Source organism: Phyllostomus discolor, chromosome 3 (assembly GCF_004126475.2).
Source record: "Phyllostomus discolor isolate MPI-MPIP mPhyDis1 chromosome 3, mPhyDis1.pri.v3, whole genome shotgun sequence".
Taxonomy (NCBI): Eukaryota; Metazoa; Chordata; class Mammalia; order Chiroptera; family Phyllostomidae; genus Phyllostomus; species Phyllostomus discolor.
This window is the reverse complement of record NC_040905.2, coordinates 34,117,480-34,136,862: the sequence shown is the minus strand read 5'-3', so window position 1 is coordinate 34,136,862 and position 19,383 is coordinate 34,117,480. Positions and strand designations below refer to the sequence as shown.

Sequence of the window (19,383 nt, the reverse complement as noted above, 5' to 3'; positions counted from 1 at the left end):
GAATCGTCCATGGCTGGACATCAACTCTTCGATGCCTGTTATCCCATGGGCAAGGGGTAGGGAGGGTCCCGGCAGAGGGGGCTAGCTGCACTGGCGAACTGGGGAGGCCCAGCTCCATCAAGGAAAAGAGGGTGGTCACCTGGGCAGATAAGTAACCTCACCATGGCCATCCGCCTCCAGGGTTTGGAGCTGGCACCAGGCCACGGTAGGGTCACCCATGACCAGAGATGTGGGAGTGATCACACAGTTACAGCACCTGCTGAGCTGAAACTACTGTGGGAGACACAGGTGCTTGGTGGGCAAGGTAAGTTCAGGGGAGGCAAGGGGAGAAATTGAGCAGGAGGAGTAAGCTGGGGCCCAGGGAGGAAGTGAGAAAGGATGGTTTCTCCAAAGAAATATACAGAAGAGGGCAAGGGGTCCCCACATGCTGAAGGATGCAGGGGAAGGCACAGGGGAGGGAAAGGTGTGCCGGCAGCCTGTCCCTTATGTAGAGGGGGTTGAGCACAGGTGGCCAGGCCCAGGGCTCCAAGAGGTGGCTGCATGCTTCCCCATTGCCCAGGCGTCCAGGGAAGACCCTGCCCCAGCCAAGGCCAAAGTTGGGATGGGGAGTCAGGGTGTAACCAGCCCACAGCCAATGCTAGTCATTTCCTGCCCTGGATTACCGTGGGGCAGGAGGAGGCTGGAGTTGGACCTCTGGAAAGAAGTCAGCTGGTCCATACCAGCCAGGCCAAGGCTGGGACTTGGTCCTGTGGAGAGACAGCCCCCTCTTCGGCTCCTTCTCCAAGGTCCTGCCCCCATGGGCCTCCTGTCCTCTGAATCCTCCCTCCTGAGCTTACTCCCCCACCCACCACATCATCAGCCATGAGGATGCAGGTTGTGTTTCTAAAGTCCTGGGCTGTGCCCCAGGGTCCTCTTCTGTGAAAGGAGGGACTCTCCGCTCCTCTAGAATTGGGGACCTCATTCTAGATGGCTTTCCCCAAAAAGGTCAGCACAGAACCGAAGGGGTCACTGCAGCCCCTGACCACTCTCACAGACGGCCTGGATCCTCGTCGCTGACGGGCGCCTTCCCCGCTAAGTCCCGGAACACGCACACGCCGCAGCAGGGCCAGGCCCAGACCAGGCGACTTGGGGCCTGGACGTGGGTGGGGGTCGAGGTCCGGGGGGCGGTGCGCTGCAGACGGTGGCCGCGGGGGGCGCTGCGGGGGCCGACGTTAAAGCCCGAGCGCGGGCGGGCGTGCGCGCTCAGAGGGAGCCGGGCCGTTTCTGTTGCTGCTGTCGCCGCGCCCGCCGGCCCACCCCAGTGTCCCGGCTGCACCGGCCGCCGGAATCCCACTCCTCCGACTTGGCGCGGAGGCCGGGCGCCCGGTCCATGCGGCCCCCGAGCACGCCCAGCCCGGGCACCGGTCCCCAGACCCGCACCTGAGCGCGCACACGGAGCGCGGGCGGCAGCCGGGGGCTGGGGCAGGATGGGGAAATTTCAGTCCAAGCACGGTGAGACGCGGGCCCGGGGCTGGCGGGCGGGCGGGGCGGGCGCCGGCCACTTACTGACCCTTCCCTCTCCCGCGCCCTCCCTCTGGCGCGTCGCAGCCGCTGCAGCCTTCAAGCGGAGAGAGAGCCCTGAAGGTGAGCGGGCCGGGTGGGGCGGCGACCCGGCCGGGACCCCGAGCCGTGAGCCAGTCGTGCGTTCTGCCCTAGTGCCATCGGGTGGGGGGACGTTGCGGCTGGGTCTTCAAGAGCACGTAGGCCCCCACCCCATCCCACCCCCGGCTCCGGCTCCCCAGCTGGAGCCCTGCTCCCCAGGCCTCACAGAGATGGGGTGGGCGCGCCTGGCGGCTGGGGCACCTTTAAGGCGCAGCGCCCGCGGGGCTCACCTCGCGTCTCCTTCCCTCTTGGTGCCCGGTTCCCGCGCTTCCTCTCGCCGGGCCGCAGGGGACAGCTTCGTGGTGTCTTCGTACTCAAGTGGCCGCAAAGGCATGGTGGAGGCGGAGCGGCGTGGCGGTGTGGAGCACCGGGCGCGGGACAAGCAGGTAGGCGTGGCGAGATTCGGCCAGGGGGCTGGGCCCCTCGGGACCAGGGGCACCAGTACCAGAGTTGTGTCCTCTCGCTGGACCTAGACCTAGAAGGCGCAGGCTGAGAAGGCCGGGCGGGAGTGATGCCAGCTGGGCAGACAGAACCTGTCCCTCCCAGCCTCCACAGTCCAGGCTGGGTGGGTGGGGCGGGGGGGCTCCGGACGGTGAGCCGTTAGCATCCCAGGCTGGAGGCTTGGGGGAGAGGGCCCGATTTGCTTTAGGATCAATTGCTTGCACAGCAAAGATGGCCAGAATTAGAGGCCTCCCATCTGCATAGTGGTGACCACTGACCTACAGGTAGGCTCATGGGAAAGCCAGGCTCCACATGGACTAGGGCAGGGGCACCCAGCTTGCAGGTGCTCCCAGAGGCTGCAAGGGTCCTGCTCCGGTGGATTTGGAAGGTGTCACATCCAGCAGAAGCAGAGAACTGCCGGCCAGAGGGTTGTGGGGGAGCACCAGAGGGGCCTTGGGTAAACCAGACCCGCACACGTTTGCCAAGCAGGAGAGAGTGGGTGTTAGATGGGCGTCAGTGTGAACTGGATCCGGGTAGATGGCCACAGCAGATGGCTGAGACCCCTACTCCCCCACTGCTGGCCCCCCAGCACCCTGTCCCACTGCTCACGGGAAGGCATCTGTGTTTTTGGAATGACATGCTTCCGGCCAGTTGATAAGTGAAAAGTTCTGGGTGTATTTGAAAACACTGCAGCTCACCCTGGGAAGGGCCCAGATTCGCCCTGAAATCCAACTCATACTGGAGTTAGAGTTCCTGCTTTCTGGAAGGGGAGGTTTAACCCCCCCACCTGTGAAGGCAGGAAATACATTTTAAGGAATTTTATGGGGGCATCGTAGTAACCTTGGATGGTAATGTTAGATAGACCTGTGCTTCTCCGTCCCGAAGGATAAGGGCGGGTACCCAGGGAGCAGCCCAGGACCGCCTCCTCCCCCCCCAGGGAGGCAGGGGTGTTGAAAATCGGATGGTGCCTCTGAGCTTGGTTCTCCTGTGTGTGGCATATAAATGGGGAAGGCAGGAAGCTGTGTGGGCATTAGCTTCATGGTCAAGGGTTTAGGCTGGGCCTGGTTCCACCAGCTGTACTGCCTGGGGCCTCTTCCCTGGGGCAGAGGCACTCCGGACCTGGCAGTGTTCACTCAACCTTAGGACTCTCTGGGCACTCACTCTCGTTTGTCCAGAAGGCTGCGGCAGCAATAAAGAGGGCAGTTCCAGCAGCACCAAGCAGTGCCTCTTCTGGCCCCAGGGACTTAGTGGGAATGCGTTCTTGAGAATGAAAACACACTGGTGTCGCCAGGAGATTGTCAGAGCTGGGGTTGGAACTGACTCCTGGGACGTTTTTTGAAAGAATGGCATGGGAGTTGACTTGGGTTTTTCCCTTTTCATTTTGCCCTCTGCTATGGTCTGAATGTTTGTGTTCCCGCCCCCCCCCCCCCAAATTCATACGTGGAAATCTGACCCCCAAGATGATGACATTAGGAGGTGAAGCAATAAGGAGGTGAGTAGGTCACGAGGTGGAGCCCTGATGGATCACTGCCCCAGAGAGCCCCCTGCCAGGTCTGCCACAGGAGGACACGGCAGGAAGGTGCTGTGTCTGAATCAGGAAAGGGCTCTCAGCGCGTGCTGAGTCTGCTGGTGCCCTGACCTGGGACGTCCGGCCTCCAGGACTGTAGGAATAAATTTCTGCTGTTTATAAGCCACCCAGTCAGCGCTATTTGTTGAAGCAGCCCAAACAGATTAAGATGTGCTCATCTCATGAAAGAAAGTTCCTTTTAACACCAAGCTGTAGAAAGAGCAAAATCTCAGACTAGACGATGGTCCTTTAAATTAAATACATTTTAGCTTTACGACAATGGTTCTACTTTTTTCTTATCTTCCTCCTTTGGCTGTGGTGCTGCAAACCCCTGGCCAAGCACCAGCCTGAAGTTTAGACCTCCTGGGCCAGGCACACCCTGCCACCGATGCACAGGTGTCCTCACCACCGCCAGATTGCTACTCCTCTGCTTGCCAGGCAACACTGGGTGCACACGGGGGTGGCTCCCACCCAGGTTCAATGGAAACCTTGTCTAACCACCCCTGCTCCTGGTTCTGCCCTGGAAGTTGCTTGATCTGGGGGTGTTTGGGTGTCATGTCCTATAAATCTCCTGTTTCCAGCCCAGTGTCCTGTGACCTTCCCTTTGTGTGGTGCCCAGAACTCTATCCTTCATCTCTGCGCTCCCAGGTGATACCCCCAAGGAAAGCCAGCCCGGACCAGGCAGCACACCCAGTGAGTGTGACTCGCTCCCTCCTTCCCTGAAGTTCACCCTGCATGTCCATGCAGGCCGACCCCCCTTGCACTACGTTGCCCAACAACTGTGGCAAATGACCACATGGCAATAAAGTGCATCTAACTATCACCTGCCCTCCCCCACCTCCCAAAATAAAGGAAATGAAGTTTGTTTTGCTCATTAATTTTTAGTGAGCTAGCTACATTAGCTCCTGGTATCTGCTTAGTGCACAGCTAAAAAATTCTTATAAAGATTAGCATTTTTCAGGCAGGTGCGCTCCCTGCTTCACAGTGTAAAACGGTGTTCCTTGTTGACTCTGAGAAAAGCTGTAGTCTGCCCATGGCAGGAGCTGCGTCAGTTCGTTGCTGAGTACCCCTGAAGGGCCAGGGCTGTGCCTGGGTGAGGTGGGATGTTGGCAAGCACAGCATAGGGAATCTAAGAAATGGAGTAGCTGAGGTCATACGTGTGTTAAAACCATGAGAAGTGACAGGCAGTAGCACCAGCAGCACTTGGCAGTGCTATTTCTGAAGGTGGCACCAGCACAGAGCAGCGGGGTCATGGTTACAGGTGGGGCTGGCCACGGAACAGAGGCATCGTGGTGAGGCTCTGCAAGACACGGCTGTCCCTGGGCCGGAAACATGCCCTTCACTGCACAGCATCGCTCGCCATCTGTCTGCCTCGCTGCAGTTTTTCCAGCGGAAGAGTTCAGGAGATAAGAATCACTGCTAACAATTGAAATTTCGTTGTGGATAAAACACAGATTTCCACTAAGTAAACCTGAACAAGGGATGTTTGGGCGACTTTGGAGGTGGTGATTTAACTGAAACTTGAACAGAAGTGCGTGAGTCCAGGGGGCTACTAGGGCCTTGGCCTGCTGAATGGTGAGGCTCCCAGTTGTCTTTGCTTCTCAGCTCCCAAGACTTTGTGACAGGCAGCTGGGAAGGGCTCTGCTCGTACTGTCTTGGGTGGGTCTCGGCTTTAAGGATCTGCACACCAGTTCCACACACGTGCACGTGGCAGTTTTGTGTGCGCCGACATTTTGCACTTGTTCCTGACGGAGGCAGCCTTGCAGGGACTCGGGATGGTGAGCCCTGAAACCCCACAGAGAGACTCGCCTCTGGACAAGGCTCTGGCTTCCAGCAAACTCCATCTGCCCTGCACGCGGTCTTGTCCACAGGTGGCCTCTCACTGCTTTTGGAATCTGGGAGTTGGACCCTCCTTGTCCTGGCAGCAGGCTTTCGTCCCACGGTAGTGCGGCAGGACTGCTCCATCCTGCTCGCCTGGCAGCCCGGGAGCCAGCGCTCACCTGCCCGCCTACCTGCCACACCACCAGAGCACATGGCAGCAGCAGGATTTACACGTCTTAGTTAAGAGTGGTTGAGATGTTAACTCTGTGGCTTCTTGTTGAAATCCCTGGGAAATTCCCTTGGCTTTGCGCAAAGCCTGGACACCACCACATCTGCAATCAACACAGCGAACTGCGGTGTGGGTCGGGGAGTAAATCACAGGTTTGCAGGAGACACCCAAGAGGGGTGAGGAGGTATGGATGCCATGGTTTGTCCTTGGCTATCTGGCCATAGGCCTCATGAAAGGAGACTTTCAGTGAGACACGGGCAGGTCCTCCAGCCACAGTGCAACTCCTCAGGATGACCTTTGGTCTTCGGTGACCTGTGCTCTGGGACATGAACCTCATGGAGTGCCAGCCTTTGCAGGGTGTCTGGGCATCAGGGCAGAGAGCACTTCACTTCTTTTGGCGTCCATGGTGGGAACCCGTGACACCAGCAGCCATGTCTCTGCCATCACTCATGGGCCTGCTGTGCGGCGAGGCCGGCACAGATATGCACAGAAGCCTGAAGGCACACATGGATGTGGGGATGCTGACAACAGTCCTGGGGGTCCAGGCCTCACCGAGCACCAGGGGCCTCTTCCTCAGGTCAGCTGCATCAGCCCCTCACGCCCACCCATGCTTCTGAAATTGCAAATGGCTCTCCTGGACCCCACTCTACCTAAGGATGAACCAAGTGGTCCCAACCAGTTCACACCTGAGAAGCTGCCGGGGCACTCTGTGAGTAACGCCTCCTGGAATGGGGTTGGGACTGACCTGAGGACCCTGTGAGGGAGCTTGTGCTCTGAGTGTGTTTCCAGAGTGCATAGCTGAAGTCGGCATCCTTTCCTCACCTGGAGACGTGGACAGGTGCTGTCTGCAGGCAGGACTCCCAGAGAGTGGAGGATCCACCGTACTCACCTGGCTTTCCCCTGTGTTGGTGGGGATTGCAGGAGGTGCTGGGGCCATCTGTGGGCATGCAGCCAACAGCATCAGACACTCAGGAGGGGATGAGGGCAGTACGGATGGCTGGATGCCATGCAGCTGCATCCGCCCCAACCAGGTGCCCATGGAGGGGCTGCTGTGGGTGGTAGTTCAGCCACCCAGGGGCAGTGTGTGTGCCCACCTCTCGTTAGCTCAGGTGTGGGCACCCTCATGGTGTGTGTCAAGGACTCTGATGTCCATGAGGTGAGACTAAGCTGGGACTGTGGCCTCGGGGCTAGGCCAGAAGGTCTGTGATGGCCAGGGTGGGGCCCGAGGCCAGCTGCAGAGCCTCTCCCCCATGCCAGGACAGTGGTCAGCAAAGCCACTTCCCCTGCGATGCTGGTTTCGAGAGAAGCTCCCAGAAAGCTGTTGCAGACACAGCACGTGCTATTAGCCTGCCCAAGGGACACAGCACCTAGACGTGTGAAGATGTGTTCTCATGGGGCAGTGGCTTCAGAGGACATTGACCCTCCATATCCACAGGGACACTCGGGCCCCACACGCTGACAAGGCCAGGGCGTAGATGGAGAGTTCAGGAAGTATGAAGAGCATCATTGCAGTTTGGAGTCGGGGATTTCACGGACAGAGCGAAGGAACTCTGGCTGCATGGGAACATAGGAACACAGACTGCAGGAGAGCCCTGTGGCAGCTTCCTCAGGCACACACAGCCCGTGTGGCTGCTGAACGAGCTGAGATTTCAGCAGTTTCAGTGGCCCAAAAGGAATAGAACAGACCCAAAGTGACACTGCTCTCATCAGGGAGGTGATGATCAGCCACCACAAGAAAACACCAGGCTGCATCCAAGTCCCTTCTGTCACTTATTTCTCCTACATTTTTACTGTGGCTAAGTCATTTGAATAACTGGGAGGGTGTTCGCTGTTGAAAAGCGTACACCTTATCTTTTCCTTAAAAGACTGCTACTTTGCAGTCTTCAGAAAGCAGCACTCAGCCCTGGCAGCGTTCCGGCCAAACGGCTAACTTTCAAAGTGGGTGAGGGCACAGACTGAGCTGTGTATACTCCTGAGCTGTAAACTCCTGAGCATGGGGGAGGGCTGCTGCTGGTGCAGGGCAGCCACAGTGCCATTGGGGTGACCAGGCGGCAGCTCCTGGCCCCGACCCTGGCTCAGAAATCGGTGTGAGCTGGACAGAGTCCTGGAGAGGAGCGAGCCTGGTCCTTCTGACTCTAACACTGAGGGGTCAGAGGTGAGCTCGGGGTGACGGACACAGGCTATCAGCGACTGCTCTGTCCTGGGCACCGTGACCCTACCATGCTCACAGGACACCTAGCCTCCCGGATCATCTTCCTAGGCACTGTGACCCTGCCATGCTGGCAAGGAACAGACTAATCTCTCATTTATTTAAGCAGCAAAGTGACCAGTGAACTCTATTTTATAATCATCTTTCTTTTTAAAAATTTATTTTGTTGTTACTCTATTATAGTTGTCCCGATTTTCCCCCTTTCCCTTCTCCACTCAGCGCAGCCCCACTCCCACAGTCAGTCCCTACACCGTTGTCCGTGTCCGTGGGTCATGCATACATGTTCTTTGACTAGTCCCTTCCCCTTCTTTCCACCATTATCCCCCTCCCCCTCCCCTCCGGCTGCTGTCATTCTGTTCCAAGTTTCCATGTCTCTGATTCTATTTTGCTTGTTAATTTTGTTCATGCAATTCCTCTTATAGGTGAGATCCTATGGTATTTGTCTTTCACCACCTGGCTTATTTCACTTAGCACAATATTCTCCAGTTCCATCTGTGTTGTCTCGAAGGGTAGGAGTTCCTTCTTTCTTTCTGCTGTGGAGTATTCCATTGTGTAAATGTATCACAATTTTTGATCCGCTCACTTACTGATGGACACTTAGGCTGTTTCCAGCACTTGGCTATTGTAAATTGTGCTGCTATGAACACTGCGGTACCTAGGTTCTTTTGAACTGGTGTTTTGGAATTCTTAGAATCACCTTTCTTTTAAACAGTACCCAGTCCTCCTTCATCCACTGTCACCTGGGGGAGCCATTACTTGTCCCAACCTGGCTGGAGTGGGGCAGCACACCCTTGGCTGTGCCAGGCCGCAGACCTTCCCTGGGTGTGGGAATTGGATGGCACTGCCCTACCACTCTCCATCCTGTCTCTCTAGGCTGGGGCCAGGGGTTTGGTCACGTTTTTCCTCAGGAAGTGAGAGGTCAAGGCCCATGTCCCCTGTCTTCTACCCCACTCTGTATGGCCAAGGGGCACCCACCTGGCCACCCCACCAGATTGTCGAAGATAACAACTGGGAACCCCGTGCCATGATCATTTTAAATGCAGCAGGCTTGCCCATCCGAGATTTCCCCTTATGTGATTGTTGTTAGCAAGAGGTGGCCTGCGTGGCCACTCAGCTACCCACACCCAGCCCCAGGCCTGGTGCTGCTGCTCACCTTCGAGTCTCGAGGTCACAGCTTGTTGTCCATGGCTCACAGGCCATGTGTTTCTGCTGGGAGCCCTGTGAGGGAAGTTGGAGTGACAGATGTGAAGAGTGTGGAATGGGAACTGGCTCTGGCACTGCTGGGCAGGGGCAGTTCTGCCACAGGTGGGCTGCAAGGGTGGCTCTTGGACAGCAGCCCACACGTGGTCCATAATCACCAATGTCAGGCTCCATCCCCGACCTTCTTGAGCTCTAGCACCAAGTGCTTCTGGGCTGGAGGGCGTGAGGCTTGCATTCGCACCAGGATCGGTGAGCTGTACCTGCGGGGTCATTCTGCTCATGAAGGAGTGCCGTGCTATGTGCGCAGGTGCACTGAGCAGGTGTGGGGGATGTGGGGTCATGCAGCCCTGACCTCTTCTTCCCAAGAAAGGAAGCCTGTGCCACCGTCTTTGAGTTAGCAGAGGCTTGGTTTATGGAAGCAGCTGTTCGGTCCTGACCTGGGCAGTTCAGCTCCTGAAGTGAGTTGTCCAGTAGGCGGGATATGAGGAAACCCATTGGCTGAGTCACTGTGATGTCAGCACCCTCAGTATTCCTGCAGGTGTGAAGTGGAACCTCTCCCTGGTAGGCACCTGCCTCAGAAAGTGTCTGGATTTAGAAGGAAAGGCTGGTGCTGTCCCCAGAAGTTCTCAGGGCAGCCTCTGAGGCCTGAGGCAGCCTGTACGCAGGCCCAGGCGGGACAGACCCCAGGCCCCTGCAGAGCTGCTCTCTGGGGAACTGCAGGCAAAGGGCTGTTTGTTCAGGGGTAGCCTGCCACACCCCTGCCTTGGGCTCCTCTCCTGGGCCATGCGAATCCCCATCACAGCCTCAGTGGGTTGTCCTGGCCACCTGGCCTGCACCTGCTGCAGTTTTGTCCCCTTTATCTGTGAGGAGAGCTGGGAGGTAGGACAGGTAAAACACCTTTCATGCTGTTGGGTTAATGCCGAGCTTCCAGGAGAGCCGAGGGAAGTGTGCAGGCAGGGTCTGCTCCCTGCCTCACCTGGGGACATCCTCCTGGCCCCTGATGTTCCACCCAGCAAGGTGCTTTTTTGATGATTCCGCGTGTGAGGAGTGTGGAGCTGACAGCGTCACAGCAGAAAACCCACCTGGTGTGAGAAGTAGAGAAGGTGCCTCCCCGCACCCCCCCACCACCCCCGTGTGGGAGAGGGTGGGCCTTGGTGGCCTCAGGTAGGGTTTCCTGGGGCAGCTGTAACCACCACCACAGATGGGGGCGGGTTAAGCGGCAGGAATGTGTCATCTCTGTGCTGGAGGCCGGAAGTCTGAGATCCTGGGGGTTTCCCCTGAGGCCTCTCTCCTGGGACTGAGGACCGTCCCCTACCCACGTCCTCACGTGGTCATCCCTCTGTGTGTCTTCCTTTTCATGTGATGTTCTTTTTGTCAGGACTCAGGTCATATTGGATGAGGTACCACCCTAATGCTACCAATAACATCTGCAATGACCCTGACCCCAAATAAGGTCACGTCACAGGCTCTGGGGCCAGTACTCCCACATATGAATGTGGGGTGGGGCACAGTGCAGCCCTGCACAGGCCACGAGGTTTCCTCCGCAGCCTTCTCCCTGCACCCTGCACTCCTCACTGTCTCTGCCGGCTGCTGGCCTGTCCACAGTAATGAGTGGAGACGCAGCCCACTCTCAGCCTGGGCTATTGGGCACCTTTTCCTATTGTTTTACTCCCTAAACTGAGTCTTTTTTGCTCTATGCCGACTCTGCATTGCCATCCTCAGCACCTTCCATGGCCCCCTCATGTTTCCTGAGCCCCCCAGGTACATAGGGCTGGAAATGCGGTTTGTCCATTCTGAGTTGGTCTCTCCGCATTGCTTACCCCATTGTAAGAGGGTTTTCCACTTTCCTTGGCTCTGCTCTCCCCTGATCTGGGACCCCTCATTTGGGAGAGCAGATCCAAGGGGTGTCTGGGCCTCAGAGGGCAGAGGCTACCATGGCCTCTTCCTCCAACCTGTCGCAGACCCATGCCCCCTAGCCCCAGAGCTCCCCACGTCCCAGCCAGGTGGCCGCCCACACCCTGGCTTTAGGGAGGTCTTGGGGCATCACTGCTCCTCCATCAGCATCCCCTGCTGCCACCCGTAGGTCCCCCGGAAGGGTTTCAGGGGAGGTGGTGCTGGGGAGGAGAACTGTGAGCTGCATTTTCTGTTTCCTGTTTCCAGAGCCAATTCTTGTAACTCCTTCGGGTTGTTTTGGTTGGAAGAAGGAAGGGTGGATATTTTTCTGTGGTTCAACTATCCCCGCTTTAGCTCTTGTAAGAAAGTGTTCCCCTGTTCTCATCTGGAGAAGAAAATGCCTTGAAACGCTCCTCCCTCTTTGAGCACTCATTTCCTTTCCCTGCGACAGACATAACCTCTGCGAGGGCTGGGCTGGGCTGGGCTGGGAGTTCTCACGCAGCCACGCCGCCAAGCCAAGCCAAGCCGGTCTGCCTGCTGGACACGGCTTATGGAGGGGCGAGCTTGCCCCTGCCCCACTCACTCTCTTCCCAGGAGTTGGGCATTGCTCTCCTCCCCCTCCCCCTCCTTCTCCCCTCCCCCTCACCTCCTCTTTCCCCTCCTCCAGCTTCCCCTCCTCTTTTCTTCCTGTCCGGAAGCCCAGCAGACCCAGACCATCTGGGACGTGTTGCCATCCTCCTGGTCTGCAGGGACATCTGCTTCTCTGAGGCCCGAGGAGGACAAGCATTCCCAGCTCTCAGGGTTACAGATATCCACACGTGTGTCCTAAACCCCAGAGGGCTGTAGGGTCCCTGAATGCTCAGGAGAAGTTTGGGGCAGACTCCACCCCAGATCCCACCAGGCTGTTTGGGTAATTCTTCCTGAAGGAAGCCAGGCACGTGGTCTTGTCAGATGCTCAGCGGCGATGTCTGATGGTAGGGCATTCGGGAATCATTGGGCTTTTATAGCCGACCCATGCTGGGAGGATCTTTGGGGTAAATATTATAAATAATGAAAATGCAGCCTGAATCTACCCATGTTGGTGTCCTGGGGCTGCTGTGACAGAGTCTCACAAACTGGGTGGCCTAAGTTGACAGACGTTTATTCTCTCATGGCTCTAGAAGCCAGCAGTCTGAGATCAAGCTGTGGTCAGGGCTGCGCTCCCTGCAGACTCTTGAGGAGGGTCCTTTCTTGTCTCTTCCAACTCCTGGGAGCTCCAGGTCCCCCCAGGCTTCTGGCCGAATGGCTCCAGTGTCTGCTGCCATTTTCACATGGCCTCCTATCTGTGTGTGTCTGTGTCCTCTCTTACAAGGACACTAGTCATTGGATCAGGGCTGACCCTCCGTCCAGCATGACCTCCTCTTAACGAATCACATCTGCAAATACTTTCAAACATAGTTATGTTCTGGGGTTCCAGGGGGATGTGGATTTGGGGGGTACTGGTCAGCCCAGTTCATTACCCACGAAGATGCAGCATCAGAACACCTGCTGTCTTCCACTTTGGTAAAGCTCTTCTGTGCACCTGGGTGTGGTCTTCATACTAGTGTTTCAGTCTTAAATCCTTATTTTGAGGTCACCCCTCAGTGTCCATGTTGAGCAACAGTTAACGCTGCTCCATTTTCGCATTTGTTGATTTAAGACTGCATCCAGATCTGAGCTCTGTGCGCAGGAAAACGGAAGTTGCTAAGCCATGACTGCAGACAAACCTCCGGTGTAATGACGAGTTGTGTTTTAGCTGCAGTGAACTCTAGGGCCGTTCTCTGCACATCACCATTTGGTCCCCATCTGTGTCAGCTCTACGATTCTTTGGTAGCCCGGCCTGGAAGGGAGGGCAGCTGGCAGGGTGGGGCCCCTCACAGCAGTCCAGCTCAGCTCCACATCTGGACCTTTTAGAAACAGGATGGTGGACGTGGTTGTCTCCACATTTGGGACAACTTTTAACTAGCTTAGGGCCGATGGAAGCATGTAGAATTATCTACCTTGAGAAGAAGCACCTCGGGGATCCACTTTAGCCTGAGGCAGAGCTCTTGACCTCGAGGGTGCTGCCACAGGCTACACGTCACTGCACGCACAGTAGCGTCCCCAGATGTTAAGGAGACTTCCCGTCTTGCAGTTTTCCTCTTCATAGTGCAGCTGAGGTAGGAGGAAGCCGCCTGCACCCTGTGGGAATCAGGCAGGACACGACGTAACTGGCCAGCTCCTCCATCTCAGCAAAGTGGTCCTTTGTCCTCTGTCTGTCACACCCAGGTCCCGTTCCTCAGGAAACCTGTCAGCTTGGCCTCTCAGAATTACTTCTCCCCTCCATTTCTGTGAGCCTAGTGGGTGTTTCAAGCACAAGGCTAGCCAATGCCAGCAGCACCTCCTTGGAGTGAAAGCCCAGGAGGCTGACACCCCTCACCCTGTGTCTTGCCCCTGCACCTACCCAGAGAGCACCCACTCTGCTCTGGCTTCCTTGCTGCTCCGGCCCCAGTGCCTTTGCATTTGCTGCCCCTCTGTGTAGTGGCCCATCCCTCACAGCTTGGCTCACGGCCTCCTGCCTTCAGGTGTCCGCTCACACATCCCTCCCCAGAAGCCTTTTAGGACCGCTGCCTGGCACCCTCCACACTCCCCTCTCATTTCTCTTTATAGTGCTGGGCTGGTGCCTACAGACCTGGTGACCAGCTGTCCCCGAGAGGCTGCGGGGCCTCATAGGCTCAGTTCTGCCTAATTTGTCCAACCGGACAGCAGGCAAAGCTGCCACAATGCCTGGCACTTGGGATTGTTCTCCTTAAATAGGAGGGACAGCCATTTAACTTCCATACGAGGTGAGAGCAATCCCACCCACAAACTGGCTGTCTCACCAAGCGTGTAACAGTTGCCCATTTGGGTGGAGTTCACCATGCAGTCCTGCAAACAAAACAATGACACCAAGCGTTGACTTTGGTCAGGGCTGCCTTTCCAGGGATTGCCAGCCTTGCTGGACTGCCCACATCTCTGGGCTGACCACCTCTCTGGGCTGACCAGCTCTCTGAGATGACCACCTCTCTGGGCTGGCCACCTCTCTGGGCTGACCAGCTCTCTGAGCTGACCACCTCTCTGGGCTGACCACTTGTCTGGGCTGAGTGCCTTGCTGGGCTGCCTCTCCTTTGAGCGGCCTGAGTATAATGCAGCCCAGACCTTGCAGGGACACCATCCGCCCTCCCCCCTCCCCCTGTGAACTACGTTACTTCTGGCCTGTGAGCTCTGTGCCCCCTTTCATGTCAATGGGTATGTGGCAGGCACTGCTGGCAGCCTTTTTTGTGCCAGAATGAAACAAATTGGGTCTGTTCGATCCTGTCCACTGTGCCAGCTGGAATTTGCTCATGATGACGGCCAGCCCTCAGCAGCCAGAGGGGAGGGACTTCCTTTTGTCCTGCAGTGTCTCCCAAGGAAACTATAACAAGTTTTGAACACAACCTCCTCCACAAAAAACTGGAATATTTTAATACAAAAATTCAAACCGGAGATTAGTTTTTCACAACCTTGCAGTGCCGTGGCGGGTGTGGTTTTGGAGCGCTGCTGTGGCACAGCCCTCAGTGGGCCAGGGCAAGCGGCTCACTGTGGCAGGGGCCCCTCCCGCTGGCAGTGCTGGCCGACACGGGCTGCCGGCCCTGGTCCTGGGCAGTCAGTCCGCAGTGGCAGGGCCTCCCCAGGCTTCGTCCTCCCTGTAACCCCGTGTATTTCAGGTCTTAAGTGGACAGCCCTTTGGGACACAGCCTCTTGCATAAGCTTGGGGGTGGGTGAGGCCCAGGTACAGTCTGTCTTCTTTAAACAAAACAACAACAAAAAAACAAAACCAAAAAACCTACCTAATCCTAGTGCTCAAGGAGAACCTCCCTAGAGGTGGTGTACCAGTCCTGGTGGCCTTTGGCACATCCTCTCCTCTTGCCTGAGGACCTGGATGGTCCAACCCTCCGTGGTCAGCCAGCCTCTCAGCATCTTCCTACCAACCTCCCACCCCTTGAAGCTCCGTATGTGCATGGCGTACCTGAGGTGACATCCACAGGTCTCTTCTTGTTAACTCAGGAGTGTGATGCGTTCACGGCACTCGGCACAGTCACTGGTTACCCCTCATAACAGTCATTTCCCCTTTCACAGAGAGGAAGACAAGGCTCCTCGGGATTAGGCTGTTTGCCCAAAGGCACATTGCAGGGAGGTGTGCAGCCAGCAACCCAGCCCAGGCAGCCCCCCACGTCCTGTGCTCTGACCGGCAGGCTTCCCTGCTTGCTCCAGGCACTGCGTGCTGCCGGCAGGCTGTAGGGGAGCCAGACAGCGGGTGACAGCACAGGTGCCCCCTGGTGCCCAGAGAGCTAAAGCAAGGGAGCATGAGGAGCCAGGTGGGGGCGAAGGCTACACGGCTGTGGGGATGTGGCATGGACAGGTCTGATGGAAACTGGGGTAGCTGTCCTGCCTCTCCAGGCTCGGGGAGCAGATAGGACAGGGTGGGACAGGGTGCTTCCTGGGCTTTGCCACGTTTGCCACCGATGCTGTGTGTGCAGGGGACTGTAGTGAAAACAGGGGGTGGAGAGAATAACCAAGACCTACACCCCAAGCCCACCTCCAGAAAAGCAGCTATGCTGAATGCGCTAAATGTCAGCGTGGGTGCCTCCTGGACTTCCCTGCAGCTCTGGGGGGCTGGACACTTTGTCTGTGAGAAGTCGCTCGTGCTGGGAGAAGGGCCGGGTGGCCCTTGGGCCCCACACCCACCGAGTCGGCATTCTCGGGGTTCCCAGACCCCATCTTCCCAGCTTCGGAAAAGTAGGCTGGAGCCAAAAAGGGGGGCAACTTGCCCTTTCTCTCTTTCCATTGATTTGTTTAAGGTGCTTTAGGTTTTCTTTAAAACAAAAGTGTTTTTGGCCCTCAGGAAATGCAGTGTGTATGGCTGTCCCATGAGGCTTCCCCAGAGGCCTGAGATGTATTTTAAGCAGAGGCCAGCTCTGCTTTCTTCAGGAGCTCGGGGAGTGGTTGGGGTGACAAATCAACCATATCTGTGGCCCTTGTGTCGAGGTGGTGACACCGTGGTCGCCTTGCCCCGAGGTGAGCAGGGAAAGGCTCTCAGCTGGAGCGCCGTGATGGTCCTGCTGCTCCCAGCCTGTGGTCAAGAGGACCTGCCCCAGCCTGGCTCAGGTTTGGGCCCCTCCACTGGGGCTGTCCCGTGCTATCCAGGGAGCTCAGGGTGGTGCTGGGCTTCTGGTCGTATTGAGGGGAAGCTGCTTAGAAGGTGCTGGTCTTGGTGTTCAAGGATCTCCCCACCCCCAGCTTAGTTCCCCTTCCTTTTGGCTTGTCATGGAGAGAGCCTGGCCCAGAGGGCTAAGGAATCTGCTCGTCATCCTTTGGATGCAAGGGCAGAAGGAACACGGTGCCTGCTTTTAGGTTTTGCAGGGTCAGCAGGCAGGGGCAGTGGGCATTGACCACATCAGTCATGGCTTGTCTGGGGGGCTCAGAGCCCCAGCAGGCAAGTCTCGGCAAGTCTTGGGTTAGTCAACGGACTGTGTGACCAGGATTCCACCCTGAGTGTCCAGACAATGGTCCTCTGCAGGCTGACCACCTTCAAATGTCATGGTGCCAAACCCGTCTCCATCCAGAGAAGCCCGCGCTGGGCCTTCTCTCGTGCTCAGTCGTGTTGGGGACCACCCCCAGGAGCACTGCCAGGGTGCATGTCCTGCACTTGGGCCCATCCTGGGCCCTGCCTCCCGATTCCCCGAACCTCGCAGCTGCCTGGATTCAGGACAAGATTGTCTCTCACCGCACATGTGGTCAGGTTTCCTCCCAACACTTTATCTTCCGTATGTGGGGTCTCCACTAAATTTCTTTAAGGGTGGATTTTGGTTGGTGTTCATAAAAGGAGCTTAGGTTTGTCTCTGCTCCTTTAAGATCCTGCTGCCAGATACCAGAGCTGAGGGAGGGGTGCGCCTTGGGCCTGGCCTCCTTCCTTTGATCTCCTGAGCCTCAGCCAACAACAACAGCCTGGCTGAGGTTGTTACGTCGTCATGGTCGTTGTGTGCAGGGGTGTTTCCACATGACGCTGCAGAGGTGCTTTCTAAAGAAGAAAACATACTCCGGACTTTTCCCGGGGCAGCTCGGCCCGGGGGTGCTGGTGCTGTAGTCAGAGAGCAGCTCTTCCACATTTCCAGCCCGGTCGTCTGCCGAGGGTGCTGACATGCGCAGTGGCAACCTGTGGGGCCTGCCTTAGTGCTGAGTTAAACACTTTAAATGTGTACAGTTCCTTTCCAGCTTTGTAATAATCTTCCTTCAAAATCAGAAACATGAGGCTTTAATACTAATGAAAGGAAAGGAAAAGCCCAGTGGGTGTTCCCGTGGAAGACTCCAGGCTGGGGGACGGTGAATTCTGCAGTTGAAACCCGGTGGCCCGGACCTCGTCTGAAGGGGGGTGGCTGAGAGTAGGAAGGGCTCAGGGGTGCGGGGACGTGGTTCTTGTTTCTGTTGTGTGTGTCTCGTGACCCGTAGTTTGTATGCTCGGAGGACAGCAGCTACACTTGGAAGATCGATCACCCTTGATTTTCCTTTTTCTGCGAAACGCTGCATCATCGCCTCTGAAGACAGAAACAGGAGCAGCGGAACCGGGGGCAGGAGAGGAGGCGTGCTGAGTAGCTGCAGGGTGGTTCTGTAGCATTGAGTGCTGAGCCGAAAGCAAAATTCCAGGATGTGGAGAATGGAACTCCCTGGGGTTTTTTTTTGGCATACTTTATGGTCACTTCTCAATTGTCAAGGGTAAAAATGGTGTGTGTACGTACATAGTGTGAATATATAGTCTGTATTACCCACGTATGTCTATACGTGATTCGTAGACTAGATACGCACGTGTGTACGATCACTTAGTGTCTTTTAGTACATTTAGTGACTGCGCTGAAGCTTCCCCTCCCCCGCCCGAGAAGCCTGCTCACCCTCAGCCACACCTGAGTCTAGTGGAGACTCGGGGAGGATGCGGATCCTGGTCCCAGCGACCAGCCTGGGGCCTGGGGTCAGGGGCTCTTCCAGCTTCTCTCCCCAGTCGGGTCAGTTAAGGTGGGCAGCACGAGTCCCTCTTCCCAAGAGTGGCAGAGAGAGAATCCTGGCCACCACATTGTTAAAGCCAGCCCCTCACTGACCTTCTTTGCTGATGACAGTGTTCTCCCCGCATGTGTTTATGGGGCTGGCCGCCGGGCTGGGTCCCTAGTGGTGTGTGTCATCAGTGGACACTCCTGTCCCCACGTGTCATCGGTGGATGTACCTGTTCCTGTGGCACGTGTCCTCGGTCACCCTGAGCATGGGCTTGGCAGTCATTCCCCACCATGGTCCAAGTGGGGGTCCTTGGGAACCCTCTCCAGGACCAGGGTGTTTTGGGGGTGAGCACCAACATGTAAATCTGCATAGACCAGGGTGAGTGGGGTGTGTCATACATCTTGTCTTATCGACATGAGCAGAACTGTGGGAAGTGGGACAGGGGTGAGAGGAAGACAGAGACTCCAAACAGGATGTACGTTACCGCCCTCACGTGAGGAGACACGTGTTTATTTTAGGAGACTCTTTGATCCCAGATGACTGAGTCTCTGGATGTAAATTCCAAATTTGGTCATTACAGAGCCTGATTAAACAGTCCTAACCCAGGATTACCGATGGGCAGAATCTAGAAACGCCTCTCTCAGATCTTGAAGCTCTGTTTTAATTTTGAGAGAGAGAAACGAAAACCATCTGCAGCTCGTTGAGAAGCCCGTTTGCATGGCCCCCTGCCCGTGAATGCTTGGTTTCATCGTCCCTAATCTTTTGCTTTAAAATCAGAAGTTCAGAATAACAGTTACAGCAGCCCCTTGAATGGGACCCACCATGGGCCTCAGCCGCACATGTGTCGGAATTATTAAGCCCATAAAACTACATTGTCACATCTGAAACTGTTTAGCCGTTGAAACCGAGACTTCCACTTCAAAGCTGCCGTGGTGTTTCCAGACAGACGCTGGCGGATCACCTTGAAGTCAAATTCCATCCGCTGGCAAGCAGCAGAGAGCAGCCTCCACCCCCTCACAAAGCGTTTCTTACAAACAACAGGCTCTGAAAGTAGCCCGAGCCCCGCAGACACTTGGGGGCAGATGTGCTCCCACACAGCCTCCAATCTGGTGGCGTCTGGAAACTCGCCGTGAATTCCTGGCCCTGACGATGGGGTTCTTTTATTTAAACAGCCCTGGAGCTGCCCTCGGCCCGCCTCCACGTCCCTCCGTGTTTCTCTGCTGGAGCGCTTAGTGACCGGCCTCTCCTGCTTGAGGCTCCTGCGGAGCACAAAGCACAGGCCTTCAGTCCCCTCCCCCCTCCTGCCCCCCAGTTTACCCTCCT

General features: G+C 56.6%; 1 protein-coding gene across 1 annotated transcript in view; it reads left to right on the top strand.

The window, feature by feature from the left end:
* The first annotated feature begins 1,236 nt into the window (after nt 1-1,236).
* NKD2 (NKD inhibitor of WNT signaling pathway 2) overlaps nt 1,237-19,383 on the top strand; it is a 29,298-nt gene continuing 11,151 nt past the window's right edge. The window contains exons 1-3 of the mRNA XM_028514912.2: nt 1,237-1,491; nt 1,588-1,623; nt 1,930-2,027. Coding sequence (XP_028370713.1) covers nt 1,467-1,491; nt 1,588-1,623; nt 1,930-2,027 — 159 coding nt within the window. The 5' untranslated portion in view covers nt 1,237-1,466. The remainder of the gene's footprint in view (nt 1,492-1,587; nt 1,624-1,929; nt 2,028-19,383) is intronic.